This window comes from Grammomys surdaster, unplaced genomic scaffold (assembly GCF_004785775.1).
Source record: "Grammomys surdaster isolate TR1022 unplaced genomic scaffold, NIH_TR_1.0 797, whole genome shotgun sequence".
Classification (NCBI taxonomy): Eukaryota; Metazoa; Chordata; class Mammalia; order Rodentia; family Muridae; genus Grammomys; species Grammomys surdaster.
Window position 1 is genome coordinate 527,989 of NW_021605216.1, and position 21,103 is coordinate 549,091.

General features: G+C 49.6%; 1 protein-coding gene across 2 annotated transcripts in view; it reads right to left on the minus strand.

Annotated features, from left to right (window-relative positions):
- Galnt10 (polypeptide N-acetylgalactosaminyltransferase 10) overlaps positions 1-21,103 on the minus strand; it is a 152,446-nt gene that overhangs the window by 119,226 nt on the left and 12,117 nt on the right. The window contains exon 1 of one of the 2 annotated variants that reach the window (XM_028782511.1): positions 8,123-8,193. The exons of the other annotated variant lie outside the window; for it this stretch is intronic. Coding sequence (XP_028638344.1) covers positions 8,123-8,131 — 9 coding nt within the window. The 5' untranslated portion in view covers positions 8,132-8,193. Of the gene's footprint in view, positions 1-8,122; positions 8,194-21,103 lie in introns of those variants that run through there. 2 annotated transcript variants of the gene reach the window in all.

Genomic DNA, 21,103 nt, shown 5'->3' on the forward strand with positions numbered 1-21,103 from the left:
GCAACTTAGAAGCGTCAAGCAGACAGACAGTATATCAAATGCTGGAAAGGAGCTCAAAGTCTGGGACACGACAGCTTGTGGCTCATGCTGTGGACCAAGGGACAGTACCTAGATGAGACAAAGGGTCAAGGCGTACCCACTATCACTTTCTTCCTCTAAGCCCAGGGCTAACAGAACACTCCTGGTGCCTCCTCTTCCCTTTTCCCTCTTCCTTTCATGTCTATGGAGCATACCTGATTGCTTCTGTCCATACCTAGAAAAAAGTCTGGGTTTGCTTAGCTTTTATTCTCTGCCATGGGTATATTAGAGAAATCTTAACTAATGAGGGGGGAAAAAAAAAGCCAGGCAAAAGGCACACGGCTTTCAGAGTCCCTCTACACAAAGGTCTTTACAGGCATGCCCAGTCACTTGACATTGCAATACAATATGGTTGCCTACAAGGTCGGTGCTTGAACCTTACAATTAAGCTATCAAAAAGAGAAAACCTGAGAAAAGAAGTGCTTTAAGTTTAGAGTCCTGTCCTCTGGCCTACACACATACACAGACTGTGGAACACACACCCACTTACATATACAAATTATTAAGCTTAATTTAAAAGGCTTTTGTTTAAAAGGGGGGGGGGAACAATTTGGGGAGTAGGCTTAATGACATTGAAGTGTGCAGAGCCCCCAAGGGGCTCAAGGCTGCTACTGGAACCAGGAGTGCAAGAGCAGGAATATGGGCAGACGGTGGCCTGGGGAGAGCCTCAGTGTGGTCTGGATGTGATTAGTTCCGGGGGGCAGGCTTCGTGGTGGGGCTCACTCCTCAGTGCTCCTGTCCCTGCCAGGCCCACAGAGCCCCATCAGGGTGCGTTCCTGTGGCTTTAGCTCTTTCCTGCTTTCATTCTGAAGCAGCCTTAGGTACCCTGAGCCCTGGCGTTGTGCAGGAAAAGGACAGGACAGCATCTTTCACTCCACTGCTCTTAAGATGTGGAATTGTGTACCAGGACCTGCCAGGGAAACACCAGGCCCTCCTGTACCCCACCCCATCCCATCCCCATGCCGAGTCCTATTTTAAGAAAAGAGTTTGATTTTAAATGGCAGTGATGGGCAAGGATGAAGCTGCCTGCATCTGATCCTTATGGGTTCTCCTCTGGAACCGCTTAGCCTCCAGTTGTTCTGGCCCCACGAATCTGTTGGGTCACAATGATTCTGCTCCTGCAGGGTCGTGGATCTATCTCCATAATAAGGTTCAAAGTACCTGCCCATCCAAAAGACACAGAGGGCTGTGTTCAGAAAGCACTGCAAGTCCCTATGACAAAACCCACAAGTGTTTGTTGTCTCGAAAAATCCAAAGACCCATCCTCATAAGACCCACTGACCCTTTCCAACAGTTAGGGTGTGTCCTGTGCTAGTACATACCCTATCCCAGGCTGCCCCTTCCTTACCCAGAACTCTGCAATGGGCCTACTACACACACGGTCCCAGCCTTCATTATATCCCTTGCTTTGAGAACTCATGACCTTTGGAAGACACTCACTGGTAAGACTTTATTTCTGGAAAAATTCTTCCTCCATTCAAGTGGAAGGTCTTTCTCAGGACCCAGGACCCTCCACATTCACGTCCGGGAGCCTTGCTGTAAGCCCCCCAGCACACAGGTATTTACCACAGCTAAATTCTCCAGGAAATGTAACTGCTGGGCTCCTCAGGGCTTCCCTTCACCCTCAGTGTTCTGAGTGTTCCACCTCCACCCCAGATCTTTCCTGTGCAGAGCCTGGCTCTTCCCACTACCTGGGAGCTGGTGGAATACAAGAGGATGGAGGCTCTCCCCTGTAGACATGCAGAAAGGCCACATGGTCTGGCACCTCCGCAAGCACTGACCATACTCTGTCTACGTTGAGCCCTGCCTCCAAGACAGACCCCTCAGCACAATTTGGGATCATTCTCCTCCCTACAGACAATTTCTCAGACAGAAAAATAAACCATCTGGAATTTCCTGTATTTAAAAAAAAAAAAAACCACCCAAGTCACAGAACCAAAGTCGTTCTTCAGAGTTTTAAAAATAAGTAGCAGTGTTCTGAAGCGAAGCTCTTTTTACAGAGAGGAAGTTAACAACCTGCCAAGAATCCCTTGTTCAGAACTGAGGTTGCAAGGAGGCAAATTTTCTCTCCTGCACTTCCTGACACTCTCCCAAAGATCAATACTGTGGGAGTGTGGGAAGTATCAGGCCTTTATGTCATCTCACGTGTGTGTGGGGGGGGGCGCACAGAAGGGAGGCAGGGGAGAATGAGGAATGAGAGGTGAAGGAGAACAAGAAGGACAGGGAGGGAGATACGTATTAGAACCATACTGAAGTCACTGTCTGCCTCTAGGTCAAGTACCAGTTTTGTGAACACTGGACCTTCCTTCCTTCCTTCCTTCCTTCCTTCCTTCCTTCCTTCCTTCCTTCCTTCCTTCCTTCCTTCCTTTCTTTCTGAATTCTGTCTCTAGCAGGTAGGACATGGCACAGGCCCAAAAGCTATGTGCAAGTCTGACAGGTGCCTGGTTCCTAGGTGTGGTAACACTCCATCCTGTTTTCCGTGGCTTGGCTGGCATGGTGCTAGAGGTGGGGGTTGCGGCAGGAAGTGAAGCATGAATGTAAAGCCCTCAGGAGCACACGCACCCTTGGGCTGGGAGGAGATGCTGCCAAGGTCACCTTGGCTGTGCTGGGATGTAGGAGGAGCGGGCACATCCACAAGCCCAGGACTCAGAGGCCACTTATGCAGTCTGAATGACAGCAGAGAAACATTTGCTAAGAAAAGCAGTGTCTCAGCAGGGATCTGGCCATGTGGAGGACCTGGGCAGGGGGGTGGGGGGGGATTGTCTAAGGTGGAAGCCCTTCCCAGCTTGGGCAATAGGTGGAGCACAGGGCTGGGGCAGAAGAAGCTGGGGACAGCAGGAGAAGAGGCTGGTGACAGTGGTAGAGGCTGGATCTTGCCAGGCCTGAGCAGCAAGAACTCTGGGTTCTATCCTAATGGCTATGGGGACCGGCAGTAGGTTCGGAGTTGGGAAGGGACAAGCACAGACTTGTGCTTTGGAAGACGGCTGTGGTTGTCATGCAGAACAAGATTTCAGGAAAGCAACCGGAGAGGAAGAAAGAAGGAGAGAAAGACCATGGCTCAGTGGCAAAGCCATTCTCTAGAGGGCTCAAGAGCCTGGATCCAATCTCTGGTAATGCCAAAAAATGCTGACATACAGAGTGGACTCTTCACAAAGATCAAACAGAACAAGTGGTGGTCAGCAGGGTGAAGGAAAATTGCAGGCTTCAGGCTTCTCCACACAAGTCCCACAAGGATGGCTGCCTCTTCCAAGCTGGAGAACCCCAGGGCTGAGAGAGGAGACACTTTGGCCTATACCTTTCTCCCCTTCCTAGCCTCGCTCCTCTCTTGCCACCGCCATGGGCTGCCTCCTTCCCTTGGGCTCAGGAACCAAAGTGGAAGCTGTAAGCTGGTTTTAAAGCAGCAAGTGGCAAAAGCAAGAAGATTCTAGAAGGCTTTCAGAAGTGTATCAGCCCTCATTCTTGCCATGAGGGAATGTAAGTTCCATCTCAATTAGAACTTGCTTATGGCCAGCACTCTAAGGCTCCTGCTATTCTGTCATCATGCCTTGTAACCACGTCATCGTACTCTTGTAAAACTGGAGTCCCCACTCTACAAGACACTGAACCTGTGTACCTACTCAGAGACAGCTGGACACGGGGCGAGGGAGAAATTCTATGCTCCCGATCCCCAACTTCCACTGTAATTAATTAAATGTCTCTGAAGGACTCAGACGAAACTCTGGAGACACTCTCCTAGGTTAGGAAGGCTTGGGAGGACTCTGGGATGACAGGGGAGCCTAAGAGCTGGGGGAGGCCTGCTGGCCAGCTGAGATCATGTTGACCATGACTACAAGCCTGGATAGACTGGAGAGTCAGGCCTGGGTCAGGAGAAAGCTGGCAGGGGGTGCACAGAAGGCCATTTCTCTTCCTTTTGCCTCTCTCAACGTTTTGATTCACAACAAAGCAGGCCAGATAAGCAGCATGCCTTCAAGAGAGAAGGATCTCAGCAGAACACTGGGTTCTGAGCTGTCCAACATGTCAGACACGGGGCCCACCTATCCGCACAAGCCTGTCAAGTTGGAAACTATCATCTCCATTACAGGCTGAGGGTTTTTAAAAGCCCAGCCTCTTGGCAGTTTCTTCCTTTGCACTTTCCCTTTCCTGGACAGTGACAGGGTCAAGATGTAGACCAGGCACACCTGGCTGCTGAGCCCTCATGGACGAAGGTCAAAGTTTATCCTGTTTGTGTCCCCTTACTGATGTTGCTTCATTCAGAGGCAAGGTGGGGGTGGGGAGTTCTCTCCACCTTCTCCACCATCTGATTTTCCACCCTGAGAGGAGGAGACAGGCACAGCAGGGGCTAGGGATGGCTGCTGAGAGAGAGGCTAACAGACTTAGAAGACAACTCCACAGAGAAGGGAGCCAGAGGCTCCCATCCCCAGCCTCAGATTTCATCCCCACCCCAGCCTCAACATAAACACATGGAGGCAACAGGGCTAGCTAGCATGCCACCCCATCACATCTTGGGGCCGGAGGTGACCAGGAGACAAGGCTGTCCAGAATCTCTCCAGCTGAAGCTTGTGCTGTTCAAAAAAGGCTGGAGGTGGGAGCAGGACAGACAGAAGAGGTGCAAGGTGGGGTTGGGGGTAGATTCAGAGAGGGGAGGAAGGGAGGAAGGGAGGAGGGGAGAAGAGAAGGAAGGGAGGAGGGGAGAAGGGAAGGAAGGAAGGAGGAAACCGAGGCTGTGAGCTCTCCAGGAGGCCGAGGGCTGGTCAATTCATCATCCTGGCCGTTCAATACTTGTTGGGGTGATATTTTATGGGCAAGCTTCCCACTAAGCCTCTGAGCACACGGGGAAACAAATTGACCAGGAGGTAAAAGGTAATGTTCTTATAATTAAAGCATGGCCACCCGTGGCAGGCGGAGGGTGCCCCCTTCTCCGGAGGCCAGCAGAGGTTTTCTTTCATGGGTCGATACTGTATACAACAAGGGAATCATCCAGTCTCCGTTCACAAGTTAAAAGCCAAGGAAGTTTCTTGCTTATGTGAAATCGGGTTGCCTTGCTGCCTAGCCATCCAAAACCACCAACGGTGGTCAGATTCAGGCTCTCTGAAGAACAGGTGCCTCTTCCACAAATGAAGCCTCTTGTCTGGTAGGCTGAAAAGGTTGCTTTTTATTATTATGAAGTCTTAACTTTCAGATATTTATGGCTTACTGTGAAATTAACCAGAGGGGGTTTTGGGGATGCGAGGGTAGGCACTGGGATTTTGCTGCTGCGTGATGGTTTTCTGTAGGTTTTGTTTTTGACACGGGATCTCTTATAGCTGAGAATGACCTTAACCTCATCCTCCTGCCTCCACCTCCCTAGTGCTGGGATTATAGGTGTGCACCACCACACCAAGTTCTACATTTATTATTATCTAATTTGAATGCACATGTTCATGCATGTGTGTGGGCAGGTGTGTGCCAAAGGACAACCTGAAAGAGCCAGTTCTTTCTTTCCACCATGTGAGTACTAGAGAGGAAACTCGGGCCATCAGGATTGGCAGAGAGGACCCTTCCCCCACTGAGCCATCCCATAGAGCCCAACACACTCAGTTCTAGTCAGTGCTGGGGATTGAATCCAAAGCTTCCTGCATTCTAAGCAGGCATTCTACCTTGAGTTACAGCCTGGCCCAGCCTGGTGGCCAGTGGATGTATCTGAGGGATACGTATGCATGTTTTGTATACATGGCCTCTCAGAGTAATCTTCAATTAGACAGAAGCCAAATCAGTGACCCTATGACTTGCAACATGAAAACTATGGGCTCAGATAATGTAAAATTATCCTTATTCCTTTAAAGAGAGTTAGAAGGAACCTTCAAAGGCCAGCACAGGGCACCCATGTGAGTTGCCAGAGTTGACCCCCAACATTCCCCAGCTCAGATCTCTACTGCCTCTCTGACCACAATACCCTAAACAGGAAGCAACAAAAGCCCCAGTGGCAGAAACCAGGGATCAGGTAGGAGAGAAGGTGATAATACTGTCACAGACAATACTTAGTCACTAGGTCCCTCACACCCAGAGCTAGAGAAGCCATGGCAGCTAGAGCAGATGAAGGCCTTCAGGTGTCCAGTGCTGAGAGACACACTGTGCCCTGGCTGAGGGCCAAAACCAACACCCTAACCCCCCAGGAGCGGCTGGGAATACAGGAGGGGGGGGGGGGAAGAAGAGGGGGGGGGGGAGGGGGGGGGAGAGCCCTGAAGAAGCCTGACCTTCGGGAGGCCAGTTAGCAGGTCTTCAACATATGCTACAGCATGACTATCCATTCAATAACTAGTTACTTAACGAATTAACTAGTTAATTAGTAGGAATGAGGCAGGGCTTAACTCTGTAGCTCAGGCTTGCCTGGAACTTGTAGTGATCCTCTTGTTGTAGTGATCCTCCTGCCTCAGACTCTGGAGTGCTGGAGTGACAGGCTCAAGCCACTGTCACCCAAGAACAGCCTGTGCTTTCTCAGAGGCTCAGAGGTAAGGGAGAGCCTAGCTATGTCCATATCCAGAAAGAACAGGCAGAGATGACCGTGGAGTAAAAGGAAGGGAGAGCAGGTAACCTCCACGTTCTGGAGTTACTGAAGCTGTGACTAGGTGAGATCTGGGAAGGCCACTGGCCGGGCTTTCCTCACATAGACGGTTGCCTGCTGACACCTCCTGGGATCCCTTCCCAGCCTCAACTCTGCTTCTCAAGCTGTCAGCAATTCCTTCAACATTATGTGTGTGCAAGTATGTGTTTGTGTGTGTGAGTGTGTATGTGTATGCGTGTGTGTGTGTGCACACACATCCATGTTAATACATATTCACAAACTGGGAGGCACACACTGGGAGGCTGGAAGGTCAGAGGTCACGTTGGGTGTCAATCCTCAATCCCACTCCATCTTTATTTTTCTGAAATGGGGTTCTCTCACTAAACCTGTAACTCTAGCCTAGGCTGGCTGGTGAGTGAGCACCATGGATCCATCTATCTCTGTCCTCTCCCTCTGGGGTTACGCCTGGGCTACACGATATCATACTTATTTTCTTTTCCTTTTTAAAATGTAGATGTAGGGGTCTGAACTTAGCTCCTCATGCCAGCATAGCAGGCACTTCACCAACAGAGCTATCCCCCCGGCTCCATTAGAGGTATTTGAAACAGGCTCTCCTGCGGCCCTGAAAGCCCTCTACATCTCTGTGTAGCTAAAGATGACCCTGACATTCATTTTTCTTAATTACATCAGTTATGTGGGTAGACAATGGTACCTCAGGCCCCACCGTGGCGTAATGGAAGTTACTGGTGGTTTTCTGCCAGTTTCTCGTCAGGTAATCACGGCCTCATATCAGCCAGTGAATTGCTATTATCCTCATCTCAGTGGGATGGGCCTCTCTCTAAGGTAAGGGTGGTCCTCATTTCCTGTCTCTCTCTCTCCCCTTCCTCTCCTTCCTGCTCTCTGAAATGTTTTTTTCAATGAGTGGGGAGAGGGGGAGAAGAAGTGAGAACCTAAGGTGAGTGTCACCTGGGCAGCCAAGAAGGAGGCTGGGTCTGTCTCTGCCACTTTGTGCCAGGCTATGGCTGAGGGAACATTTACCTAGACTTGATATACAGAATGTATTTAAACGACAGCCAAACCAAATTTTTAAAAAAATGTTTTTGTTTTTTAAGTTTCAAAAAGGAAGTGTTTAAGTCTGAAGTGAAGAAAGACCATGGAAGATATAGGGTTTTTCAAGGTGGGTTTTCATCCCCCAATGTGAATGCTTGACCGATGCCTCTGGGCTTACTCAGTGAAGCCTTGGGCTGGGTCCATAGCGACCCTGCCCAGGCACAGGCACCAAGTCGGTAGAGAGGAGAATCTAATCATTCTAACTTTGAAGCCCCGCCCCCAAACCGCTTACTGGGTTTGAGGTCTGGCTCTTGATTTTGGAGAGCTACTGGGAATCCTCAGAATTCACACCCAAACTCAGCCTTCTCGGGAGCATTTTTATTAATAAGAAGCGTAAGTGGCTGGCAGCGGGCAGGGAGGCACAATCCCACCAAGCCCTTCCCGTCCAGATACCTCCAACATCTAGAAGAATCGAAGAAGGATCCTGAGGCTGTGGTCTGTAACTGCAGGTCCTAAGAGCTCTCAGCCTTCCACCTGCCGGAAGGACAGCTTCGTCAGAGGCCTCCAGGGGCCAGAGAGGTTCCAGAACTGTATATAACCCACGCCTGCACCCTCCTGACTCAGGCTGTCACCCAGCCAGGGCTCTCTGCTCAACAGAGAAAGTACTCTGGGGGGGGGGTTGCCAGCTCCAGCTCAGCTTTCTAAAAATCCACCTCTGCTGTGTCCTGGGCCTACAGAGGAGGTGAAGGGCAGGCATGCTGATGGCCGTCATATATCCACATGGATGGAGCTGAGACACTGGGATTCAATATCTGCTGGAACGGCTAGCCTGCACATGCCTATTTTCCCTTCATCTCTCACTTTTATTTTTTTTTTAATTATGTATAGAGGGGTGGGGTGGGGGGCATTATCTGTGGATGTGAGCACAGGTATCTGCAGAGTCCAGAAGAGGGCATCGGATCCCCTGGAACTGGAGTTACAGGAGGCGGTGAGACAACCAAAGAAGAGGATGCTGGGAGCTGAACTTGGGTCTTCTGGAGGGCAGTTAGTCCCTGCTTTTAACTGCCTGGCTATCACTCTGGTCCCCTCCCTTCATCCAACTTGCTACGTATGAAGGTTGGAAGGCTGGACTTGGCGCTGGCTTCTCTCATCTCCACCTCGGAGGTTGGTCAAACTTATGCAAAGATCTTGAAGACACAAAGCCAAGTCTTACCCTTAACGATGGCAGAGGTGCGGCCTCGGCCTCCCACGTGCCGGGCACTGATGAGTGTAACACACAGCTGTTATATGTGTTATCCAGCTACACACTACAGATGCAGACAGGGAGAGACACAGGCTGAAGCACGAGGTTTTATATTTAGCGGGCTGTGGTAGCAAATGCCTAATCCCAGCACTGGAGAGGTAAGCAGATCTCTGAATTCAAGGCCAGCCTGGTCTACATAGTGAGTTCCAGGACAGCCATGGCTACATACCCTGACTCAAACAAAACAAAACAAAACAATAATAAGGCCCTAGATTAATTAACTAATTTCTGTCTGAAACAGACTCATACAGACCCTGGAAGTTACAATGTAACAGAGAATGATTTTGAACTTCTGATTCTTCTTTCTTGACCGAAGTCACAGGTGATCCTGCGCCACCATGGGTGGTTTTATAAAGTACTGGGGATTCACACATGCTTGGCAAGAACTCTACCAACTGAGCTACATCACCAAGGGACCTGAGTTCTCAGCGTCCATATACTGAGCAACTGACGCTTCCTCCTACATCATGTCCTCTGGGAGCAGACACCCCAATGCAAGGAGGACTCCAGAAGCCGGCAATATGACCACCATGTCTTAAAAAACTTTTCATTTTGTGTGTGTTTCATTTTGTGCTTGCATGCTTTACATGTGTGGAGGCACACACGTGTGAGTGCACATGCACACATGTGAGTGTGTGTACATATGTATGTGAACACTTAAGGTCGATGTCAGGAAACATCACAGATCACTCTTCTACCTTAGTCACTGAGGCAGGGTTTCTCAATCAAACCCAGAGCTCATCAATATGGCTGGTCCTCAGGAGCAGTTTGTTCTGGATCCCATGACTCTGCCTTCAGAATCTGGAATAATAAGTGGGGTGCCTTGCCTATCTAACATTTAGACAGATCCTGGGACTCCACACTGTAGTCTTCATACCTGCACGTCAAGGGCTTTAACCAATAAGCCATTTTCCTGACCTCCTATTTATCCTCCTCCTCCTCCCCCTGTTCCCCTTCTTCCTCTTCTTCTTCCTCCTCCTCCTCCCTCTCTTCCTTTGCCTTCTCTTCCTCTTCCTCCTCATCCTCACAGAGACCAATCAGAGTACAACTTTTTAGAAGTTGGTTCTCTTCTCTCACCATGGCTTCTAGGGATCAAACTCTGGCTCTCAGACTTCACCAGCCCTCATTTGTTTTCACAGAGTCTCGTGTAACCCACGCTAGCCTCAAACTCCCTAGTCACCAGGAATGATGACTAGTGAGCTTCTAATCCTTCTGCCTCCACCCTCCCAGTGCTGGAACCACAAATACCCACCACCATGCCCAGTTTAAAGTAAGCATACTGAGCTGGCCTCTTAACTATAATTTCATAGGACCCAGAGCCAGAACCTTCCAGCAAAGCCAGAATCTTCAACCCACCCAAACCCAGAGCAAATAAATATTTGTGTGTTAAGCTTCCATGTTTGAGAATAATTTTTTAGACAGTGATGAATAACTAAGAAGGGAAATGCAGTGTGCTCAAGAACAGGTGGGCAACAGGAAAACTGAGGGGTTTATTTATTCATTTTAACAGAGGAAGAGCAATCTACAAAATTGGAAATCAGACTGAAAATCTAAGACCCACCTGGTTTCATACAATCCAAAATCATCACAAGAAAAAGAGGAGGATGTGGACAGATCTTGGCAGAGTCTGACAGTACAGAACGCACCCTCCCTGATCTAGAGATCCCTACACAGGAAGCGACAGCTCCATGCCCACCCAGGGCCACAGTGCCTGCTGGCAGGTTTCTGACGTATGCCCCTGGACTGAAGGCTTCTCTTCCTCCTCTCAGCTCCTCCTTTCTCTTTCATTGACTCACTTCTACGCATGGGATTTTATATTTTATTACTTTTTGTTTTGTGATGACCTTGATTTCCTGAGCCTCCTGCCTCCATCTCCTGAGTTCTGGGCGGGATTGTACCACCATGTTCCGTTTATGTGGTGCTTGGAATGGAACCCAGGACTTCTTACAAGATAGGCAAACTCTCTAGCCACTTAGATATGTTCTCAGCTCCTCTGTGGTTTTCTGTTTGTCCTTTTAAGGAAAAACAAAACAAAACAATAAGGGTGGGGAGGGGCAGCACAGGGCCTCATGTAGCTTAGGCTAGCCTCAAACTCATGGCAATCCTGTGAGTCTTTGCAGGGCTGGGATTATTATGAGCGTGTGCCTTGTACCCCGCTTGCTCTCAGAGTTACTCCTCAGTAAAGAGTAAAGCTTACTCAAGTCTCTAGCATTTTAAACTCGCAGAAAGACGCAGGCAGGATAAACAGCTTCTGCCACCTTCTCTGGCACCTGACTACCACCCTGTCACCCATTTCTCCTTCCTCCCTTTCTCTGTCTCCAATTGTTTTTTTCTGACCCACATGAAAATTGAAATAACTTTACTTTTCATTCGTCAGTGTGCCTCCTAAGAATAAAGGCATCAACGAGATCACGACACTGCTGTCTTTAACCGCAGCCCACACCCAAAAGCTGCCGACTTCTCCACTAACATTCTTTACACCTGTTATTTTTCCAGTCAAGGGTCTCACGTAGCCCAGGCTGGCCTTGAAATTGTTATGTAGCCAAAGATGACCTTGAACTCCTGATCTTCCTGCTTCTACCATTAGAGTGCTGAGATTATGAGCCCACGATGCCATTCCCTTTGACTCTATGCCCAGTTACGCCTTTTTTAAAATTCTGGTCCAGGAGACCATCCAAGTTTGTTCATTCCTTTTCTCACTCATAAGATCTGACATGGGGCAGGTACTGTGTAAAACAGGAGAAATAAAACGGTGAGGAAGCAGACACAGCTACTGTCCTTGTGGGTTTATAGTTAACAGCAAGAGGGACTCGTCAAACAACCTGAGTTTAAGACTGTAGAAACTAAGACGTGGAGCTTTAAAAGGAAGAAGATCCATAAGTGGGCTGTGGGCCAGGGAAGTCCTACTTCGGGAAAAGAACCGGAGCTGAGTTCTGAAAGGGACCACAGCACCAGCAAGGTGAACTGGACGTATGGGAGTGCTTCCAGTGTGTGCGAACTTGTGTGTTGTGAGTGTGTGCAAGTGTGTATGTCTGGTCTGTGTGTATGTGTGTGTTTGGTGTGTGTTTGGCATTTGTGTGCATCTCTGGTGTGTGCACGTGTGGCCCATGTTTGGCATACGTGTGCATATTTGGTGTGTATGCATCGTATATTGGGTACAGGCATAGTTTTGGTGTATGCGTGTGTGCATATGTGTGTTCAAGCACGGAGAAAGTACTCCCTGCTGTGAGAAGAGGTCCTCACTTGGGGAGTATGGAGGTGGGGAGGACGGCACGGGGAGGAGGGGCCTGGGGCAGAGAGCTCAGGTCTCTATTCTAGAGCAGGAAGCTGATGAAGAACTCTCAGGAGAGCAGTGGCATAATTTACAAACCAGAAGCAAAGTAATGAAAATAAGTCGGGTCAACCAGCCGTTAGCTTCAATTCCCAAATCTGAGATGCATTTTTAATAACTTCTTAAATTAACTTGTTTAGTGACAGAGTCTGACCTGAATAGACACGGCCTTATTCACAGTCTTTATTCCTCCCCCAGTGTGTCTGTACTTTTTGTCACAAGGAAAACTAAAAGCATTTGATCACAGGAGCCTCCGAAGGCCCCAGCAAGGCAGCCATGTAATACAATGCAGGCATCCCACAAATGACCTCAAACAGACGACACCTGTGCCAGTGGTACACGCCGAACGCTTCCCCAGGTCCAGGTTCAAATTCTAGCTGCCACTTTGATGGTATCTGGAGGTGGGGCTTTAGGAGGTAATCAGGACACTGGTTACAAGGGTGGGGTCCCCATGAATAAGATTAGTGCGTTTTTTAAGAACAGACTCAGAGGCTCATGGACATAAGGGCTCAACCATCTGTAAACCAGAAAAGAGCCCACTGGCATGCTGAGCTCTTCCAGCCTCCATACCCGTGAGAAGTAAACATTTATTGTCTCTGTGCCTTTAAACCCGTTTCCTCTCATAGTAATATGTGCACTGTGGCCCCTAAAAGGGGCTGGACAGCAGCACAATGCACAAGAAGGGGTTGCCATATTGCCCCAACATGCTAGCTGGGCAGGCAGCAAAGGTAGGTAGTGCCCCTGGCACCAGGTTCTTGCCATAGGCAGGTCTCCAGGTCTGGATCTGACATCGCCTGCTTCTCCACCAGCATCTGCTACCAGCGGCATCCCGGCTCCCTGAGTGGCTTCCCAGTAGAATGCCTGCTCTGAGACACTTCCTCAGAGTTGCCTTCCCTAGCACCCCAGCAGGAAGAGCTCCAGCACACTCCAGGAGTACGGCCACTGCAGAGCCTCTGCTCACTGAAGTCTGATAACTGGCTGGTGAGATGACTCGGCAGGTACAAACACTCGCCATGCAAGATAGCAGGGGTGAACCGACTCCACACAACTGTCTCCTGATCTCCAAACGGAGCACTTAAACACCACACTACACACACGGACAGAAATCCTGACGAGAAGCCCAGGAAGCAGGTTCTGTGACCGCAGCTCCTTTATTTCACGTTATTTTATTTAATTATTTATTCATGGAGCTGGGGATGGAACCCACGACCTCAAGCACACAAGGCAGACGTCCACCACTGAGCAGCATTCCCAGCCTTTCATGCCCAGCTTAAAATGAGAAAACGAAGAGATTAAAGCATGCACCCCAGCTCACACAGCTAGTAACGTCCCAAACTGGAGCTCAAACCCAGTCAAACCTGTGGCCTTAAACCTAGAGTTAGACTAGGCACAGCAAACCCAGAGCTTGGGAGGAGGAAACAGGAGGACGAGGAGCTCCTTTGGGCTGGAGAGATGGCTCAGTGGTTAAGCCCACGTGTTACTACTCTTCTAATGGATCTAGGTTCAAGCCTCAGTGTCCACGTGACATCTCACAACCATCTGTAATCCTAGTTCCTCCGCATCCAACGCCCTCTTCTGGCCTCCACAGGCACCAGGCTTGCTTACGGTGCACAGTCACACATACAGGCAAAACATCCATACACTAAAATAAAGTAAAATCAAAGTCGCTTAAAAACAAAAACAAGGATGTAAAAGCCTAGGGTTAAGGCAGTGTGGTGGTTAGTTTCAACTGTCGACACAGTCTAAAATTATCTAGGGTAAGAGTTTTGAGGAAGAAACTGTGTATATGGCGCTGGCCTGTGGGCATGTCTGCGTGGGACTGCCAATATTATATTAGTTGATGTGGGAAGACCCGGCCCATTCACTGGTCCATAGAGTAAGGAAAACGAGATGAGCACTGAGCATGCCTGTGTGCATCCATTCTCTCTGCTCTTGATTGGACATGTAATGGGGCTAGCTACTTCAAGTTCCTGCCCCCTGACTTCTCTGCTATGAGGGACTGGGTCCTTTGGAAGAGCAGCCAGTGCTCTTAACTGCTGAGCCATCACTCCAGCCCCTTGTCAAGGGATTTTATCACAGCAACAGACATGAGACTAGTGTGGGGAGGGACACAGAGGAGGGAGGAGCAGCTTGGGAAGGCAGTCTGGGGCTGCTGTGCATACTATATTCTGGTTACTCAAGCTCAGCAAGTGCTCTGCCCTGGAATGACCTGTCCAGCGGTCTAGCTGTCCTCAAGGACAGGGAAAGGCATCCTTTCTTCTTGGAATGTCAAGTGCTTAGCAGAGCCAGCCTAGGGCACATCCAGTACCGAGTCAGAAGCTGAGGAGGGACTGACATGCTGAATGAAGCAGAACCCAGCTAGCACAGCTGCTCTGTGACAAGCCATCAGGTCCCGCGGCTTCTCTGACTCACCTGGCTTCAATGTGTGTGTGTGTGTGTGTGTGTGTGTGTGTGTGTGTGTGAGAGAGAGAGAGAGAGAGAGAGAGATCCATGATTCAACTCCTGAGGTGCAGAATGTTTGGAAAGCAATCTGGCCACATGATTTCATGACTGGGCACTCTTCTGCTCCAGGAACTAGAAGACAGATCTTTCTAGATCACGAATCTAGCTCTGCCTACATGCCAGTGTCTCTCAGTCCCATACCTGCCTTTGCTTCTCATGTGCCAATGAATATCTTGAGTATCCCATACTGCACCCGAGCCTCTCAGACCACAATAATATGTTGCCGGCACCTCCCACACTGTGGTGGTTTGAATATGCTTGGTCCAGGGAATGGCACTATTAGGAGGTGTGGCCTTTGAGTGGGTGTGGCCTTGTTGGAGGAAGTGCATCACTGTGGGGATGGACTTTGAGAACTTCCTCTTAGCTGACTGGGAGGCAGTCTTCTGTCTGCCTTTAGATCAAGATGTAGAACTCTCAGTTCCTTCTCCTGCACCATATCTGCCTGAACACTGCCATGCTTCCCACCTTGATGATAACAGACTGAACCTTTGAACCTGTAAGCCAGCCCCAGTTAAATGCTGTCCTTAATAAGAGTTGCCTTGGTCATGGTGTCTGTTCACAGCAGCAGCCTATCACCACACCTGGCAAAACAGCTAGCAGCAATCAGTGTCACCAACATCTGGACCTCAGAGACCGCAAGCGACAAGTGCTATGGCTGTAGTACTATCATCTGGACACGGCAAGATGAATGAAATGATTCACTCTTTCCACCTTAGAGGCTGGTCTCTGCCTCAGTTTCTTCTTGTATAGCCATGGCTTCTCTCCAGTCATCCTGTGCCTTAACCATTCTATAGCTTCCCAGTCTCCCAGGCCAGCAGTCAGAGCCTAAGATCCAACCTCTCCAGGCACATGTACTTTAGGGTGCTACTGCCTTCCCCGCTGCTGCTGGGACAAGGTCCCCTTTCTGCCACCTGGGAGACGCAGTCCCACTAGGCATACACTGTGATGGTCTGGGCCTACATAAACATCATCTCTTTTCGGAAACCCTTTCTGACCTTGACAAGTGTTGTCTCCCAGTACCCCACAGTGTGATGCTGGTCTCCCAGGCAGCACCCAGAACCTGTCTGTGTTTTCCTTTAGGCTGGGAGCTCTGAAGTAGGTGGAGAGGTGGGGAAGTGGGGTGAGGGGTGGCTTTTGTATCTAGCACACAGAAATCCTCCAGATCAATTTAGCGAGGACCCAGAACGAAAATTTTTTGTTGCAGTCAATGTACGAACTTGGGACAAAACAAAACAGTGCAGAGAGGGAGAAAGGGAAGGAGGGGGGATGGAGAAAGTTATTGATCTTAATCAGGAGCATGGCTTTAGTTAAAGATCACATGTGTTCAGTGTGACACGTTATGTTCTCTCAAGAGAGAACCTTTCTTATAAACTCAAACGGAGCAGAAGTAAAAGGAAGAGGCTAAGATTATTTATTACTCATGGCTCTGGGCAGGCCAGGTGTTTCTGGCTTATCGTACCGCTAGGTTCCCAGGGTTCTCTTTCCTCTGTGTCTCTTCACCTCTTCTAAAGAGCCCCATCAGTCAAGCAGGATGAAGAACGTACCCACTCCAGCATGACCGCATCCAGTTACCACCTTCTGAGGTAGTGGGGCCTAGGAGTTTAATCCATGACTTAGGAGATATATTAACACCTCCAACCTGACCCTCGCTCAAATCTATGTGTCAGTGAACCTAGGAAAATCCTGGGCCTGGCCAGGAGCCCTTCTCCTCAGAGCCCCACCATATACTGACAGGATATTCAGATCCACCTGCAGCAAACACCTTCTCCCGCCACCAAGAAGCAAGCAGGAAAAATACCAGCCCAGGGAAAGCATCTCAAATTGCCAAGAACGTCTGAAGGGAATACATCAAACCTTTCTCAGGCAAGGGTACCACCAAGCAAGCCCTGTGGTTGAGGATGGAGACTGCTTGGGGGAGAGAAGTGGAGTCCCGCCAGGGCTCCTCCAAGCTCCGCCAACAATCCTTGGCTGCTACTCTGAGCTCACACTCTCAAAGCCCTCACATCTCACCAGGGAAGAAGGAAGGCTGTCTCTTCCCTCTTCTTTCCAGAGGAAAACGTACAGCATCCCCCAGCACCAGGGTCCCAGAGGAAAGTGTGCAGCATCTCCCAGCACCAGGGTCCCAGAATGTCCACGAGACGTGCAAGGAGAGTGTGCTCGAGACAAAAGTATGCACCATCCATTCACTCATTCAGCCAACAGTCTGAGCACCTACTATGTGCTATACCACGTAAGCAGCAGTAAGTAAGATATGCAAGGTACCTACCCTCCTGGTGCTTGACAGAAACCTGAACCAGGAAATGACAAGTGAGGCCATGCTAGTCAACTGAACTGTAGTACGGACAATTCAGTTTGAGACACTGCAGAGAGATGAGAGGGGGAGTGGTCTCTCTGAGGTAACATCGGAGCTGAGACCTCATGACGATCATGACCCAGTCATACACCAGTCTTTGGGAAAAGCATTCTAGATCCAGGGTCATGGGGGGAGACACATGTCTGGTATGTTAAGACGTCCACTACAGCTGGAGTGTTGGGTCGGGAGAGATGAACAGAACTGAGTACATTGTGGGTGCTGCCTTGGCAAGCTACTAGAGTTTTAGAGGAGGGACAGGTGCCTCCGATTTCTTTTTGCGACATTCTCAGACTGTATGTATGGACTGGACTATGATCTCACAGGAGGGTGGGGTTGGGGCTATGATCTTAGAAAAGTGGGGCAGGCACTGGGTGGGGCATCAGCGGGAGGCAGTATTTGGTTTGCCCTACAGAGTTCTGCTCAGCTACAATGGTGCCAGATCCACTGGGGAGAACTTGGGGCCTCACTGCGTGTCCAGGACTGGCAAGACCCTCAAGACACCTCTCAGTGAGCACAATTTACAAAAGAGGCACAGTTAGGGGCCAGGCCAAGGTCATACAATCCCTGAAGGCTTCCATCTGTCAATTTGGGGCTCCTCTATCAGGAAGAGATCATAGCAGGGGCCAGCAAACCAGAGCTTGCCTGCTCAGTACGCTGTCTGTTCTGGAAAGATACGTTCTATTAGAACACAGCATGTTCACTCACAAGGTAGCCATGTTTATTCTACAATAGCATTATTTGAGTAGCTGCAACAGAAAACAGAGTATCCACAAGCCTAGGGGATCTCTTGACTGAAAAATTACCCCCAGACACAATGGCCATGTTTGGGAGTAGAGCTCCCAGGGATGGAGTGTAGGCTCACCAACAATCTGGGATCACCATCCACTCTAACCCCCGCCCCCATCCAAACCCTCCCCAACAGAGCTCTGGCTGAAACAGCTTGGAAAACATGACTTTCTTCCACTGAGCCTGAAGGTGCATGGGGTTAGCACCAGACAGTAGGTTCTACACATACTTCCAAGACACAGATGAATTCCTCCTCGAATGGTCAGGTAAGGCTTTCTAGGAAAGGAAACACTTGAGGAGAGACAGAAAAGCTGAGTGGAGAGCAACTGAGAGATCCTTTGTCACCCTGAGCCACAGTGGAGAACCGAGGAATTTTCTTAGGGAAGTGGGGTGAGCTCCCATCTCTGGGAGCTTCAGGTTTAAGATGGCTGCCCAGTCAGGAAGTGGCACCAGCCCCAAGGAGGGAAGCCGTACCTTTTTTGTGCCCTTTAACCGCTGCACGCGGAGAAAGAGAGCAGAACCTGACAATTTGAGTTGAAACTAATCAAATGTCCCTTTCTTACCTCTGGCTTGGCACCTGGCGGCCTTCTCAATGTCCACCATTGTTCCCTGGCTCAGGCCCTGGCAGGAGCTGTCAGCTCTTTTTCTTGCTGCCAGGAGAGCTGGAGAGCAGCAGGCTTCAGGCTGGGGACAGGAGGGGCCAGGATCTGTACCCCAGAGGGCAAGAAAACTCCCCAGAGGGCAAGAAAACTCCCCAGTACTAGATTCAGACAACTGTGCAGAGGGGAGGGCAAGAAGAGCCGTGAGTGAGAAGCCGTCCACTCCCTCCTGTCTGTACACTGCTCATGTACCAGGACACAGTTTCCATTTTACAGGCAGAGAGGTGAAATGACGCCCCTTGGAGTCAATCAAATTTGGCAGCTAGGAGCACAAATCTGGGAGCCAGGAGCTAAGTAGGAGCAGCCACATTGTGACTTATTTCTGCCAGGCCCGGAAGTTACTTAGGCATCCTCAGCCTGCTGTCCAGTCTGTGTAGTGACAACAAGCAGAACTCCCCCTCACTGGAGGATGAGAGGGTGGAGGAAAGGTAGTCACACTGTCAAATGCAGACTAGCTCAATAAGTGACCACTACTATCTCTGTTAAGAAACCAGGGTGCAAAGACAGGGCAGGCTGTTGTTCCAAGACTGTGACCACTCCAAGCCAAGGCTCCCGCTGGAGCTTCCCCTGCCCCATGGACCAGCTGTGGCAGAAGCCCCCAGGGGAAGAAGTCCCTCAACTGTGGTCACTACATCCAAGGGCCTTGGACTCAGACCTACATGGCTGCATACAACTGAACTGCCTCCCCCAGTACCTGCTGGGGACTCCATTCTGACCGCACATAGGTCCTCTACTCTAGAATGACTCTGGGACATTTGAGTCACCCATTGCTGCGGAAGCTATCCTCACTTTCCTGCAAGATCCAGCCCCAATATAGGAACGCAAAACCAGAGCAGGCTAACAACCAGCAGAGAAGAAAACAGGGCAGGTCATGTCCACACAGCTGTGAACAAACTACCGCCTATAGCCTCCTAGCAACGAGCGAGCTTCACTAGACATAGGGGGTCCAAGTTCAGAGACCAAGAGAGAAGCAAGGGACCCCCATGTTGGTGAGATAGAGCAGGAGTCTGCATACAAGCTTACGTGGTCTGTTTGACAACCACAGTCTGTGAGTTACAAGGCTCAGCCACAACTCACTCACTCAGCCTAGGATCTCGTCACCGAGTTTTCAAGGGTATTCCACGAAACTCCCATAAACTGGTAATTCAAAGGGTGAGGTTCCAGGCTTTAGGCCACAGAGCATGGCAGGGTTTGGAGAGCTGGAGGGAGATGGGGGCTTGTCTAGAGGGGCCACTGCTAGGGGACCCGGAACATATTTTTATGGTAATCATACTTGAGTCTAGTTGCCAGACTTTCAGATTTTTACCCCAAAAGACCAAAACTAAGAACATTTCCTAAAAAGATGAATTAATGAACAACTTATTCTTTGACTGTATTATTTGTTCTTTGATAATTTCATACATGTATACAATGTAATTTGGCCACATTTCCCTCCAGCGCCCACCCCTCACTTCCCTGAACATCATACCCCCTCCTTCCCACCTCCATGCCTTCTTTTTTAATAACCCACTGAATCCAATTAGTGCTGCTCACAGGGGTGTGTCCACTGGAGCATGGACAACTTGCCAATAGCCACACCCTCAAGGACAAATGACTCCCCCTTCTCTAGCAGCTATCAACTGTCAATAGCTCCTCAGCTAGGGGGTGGGGCCTCAAGAGACCCTCCTCATCCATGCCAGAATGTTGACGACTGGCGTTTCGCCTACTAACATTTAAACACGATGACATCTAACTAAGGGCCAGCCATGAACAAGCCACAACTTACTACTGGGCTGAATGTAGCTCATGAACCATGGTTTAGAACCCATTAGAGGACACATGTAAACTGGGGAACTAGAATGGGGAGTGGGGCTTAGCTTAGTCCACAAAGTTGTTCCCATGTAACCATGAAGACCATAATTCAGTGCCTAGAAGTCATGTAAAAGGAGGGGGAGGAGGAGAAAAAGGAAGAGGAGGAAGGGAGGGGGAGGAGGAGAAGGAGGAACAAGAGGAGGAGCAGGAGGAAAAGAAAAAAGAAAACCAGAACCAGAGGGGGGGGGCAGACAGACAGAGAGAAACAGATCAGATGGCAAGCAGCCAGCCTTGGTATCACAGTGATAACCCAAGGATAGAACGGGAGGCAGAGACAGAAGGAGTCATGAGGCTCACTAGTCAGCGTGACCTAAACGCTGAGCCCCAGTCTCAGTGAGAGACCCTGTCTCAAGAAACAAGGCAGACAATACAAGGCAGAGTAACATCTGACCTCTGGCCCTCACATCCCTGTGCACATATGTACAAGTGCACTCACCCCACCCATCCCCTTAATGAAAAAAGACTTTTTGAAGAAAACGGCTGTTAAGACTTATTGTCAACAGAATAAACAGGAATCCAAATTAGAGACCACAGTGCACTAGAACTATTAACTTCCTGCTGAAGTTAGGTACCAAATTTAGAAACCAGTTATTTCACAAATACACCTCTCTCTCTCTCTCTCTCTCTCTCTCTCTCTCTCTCTCTCTCT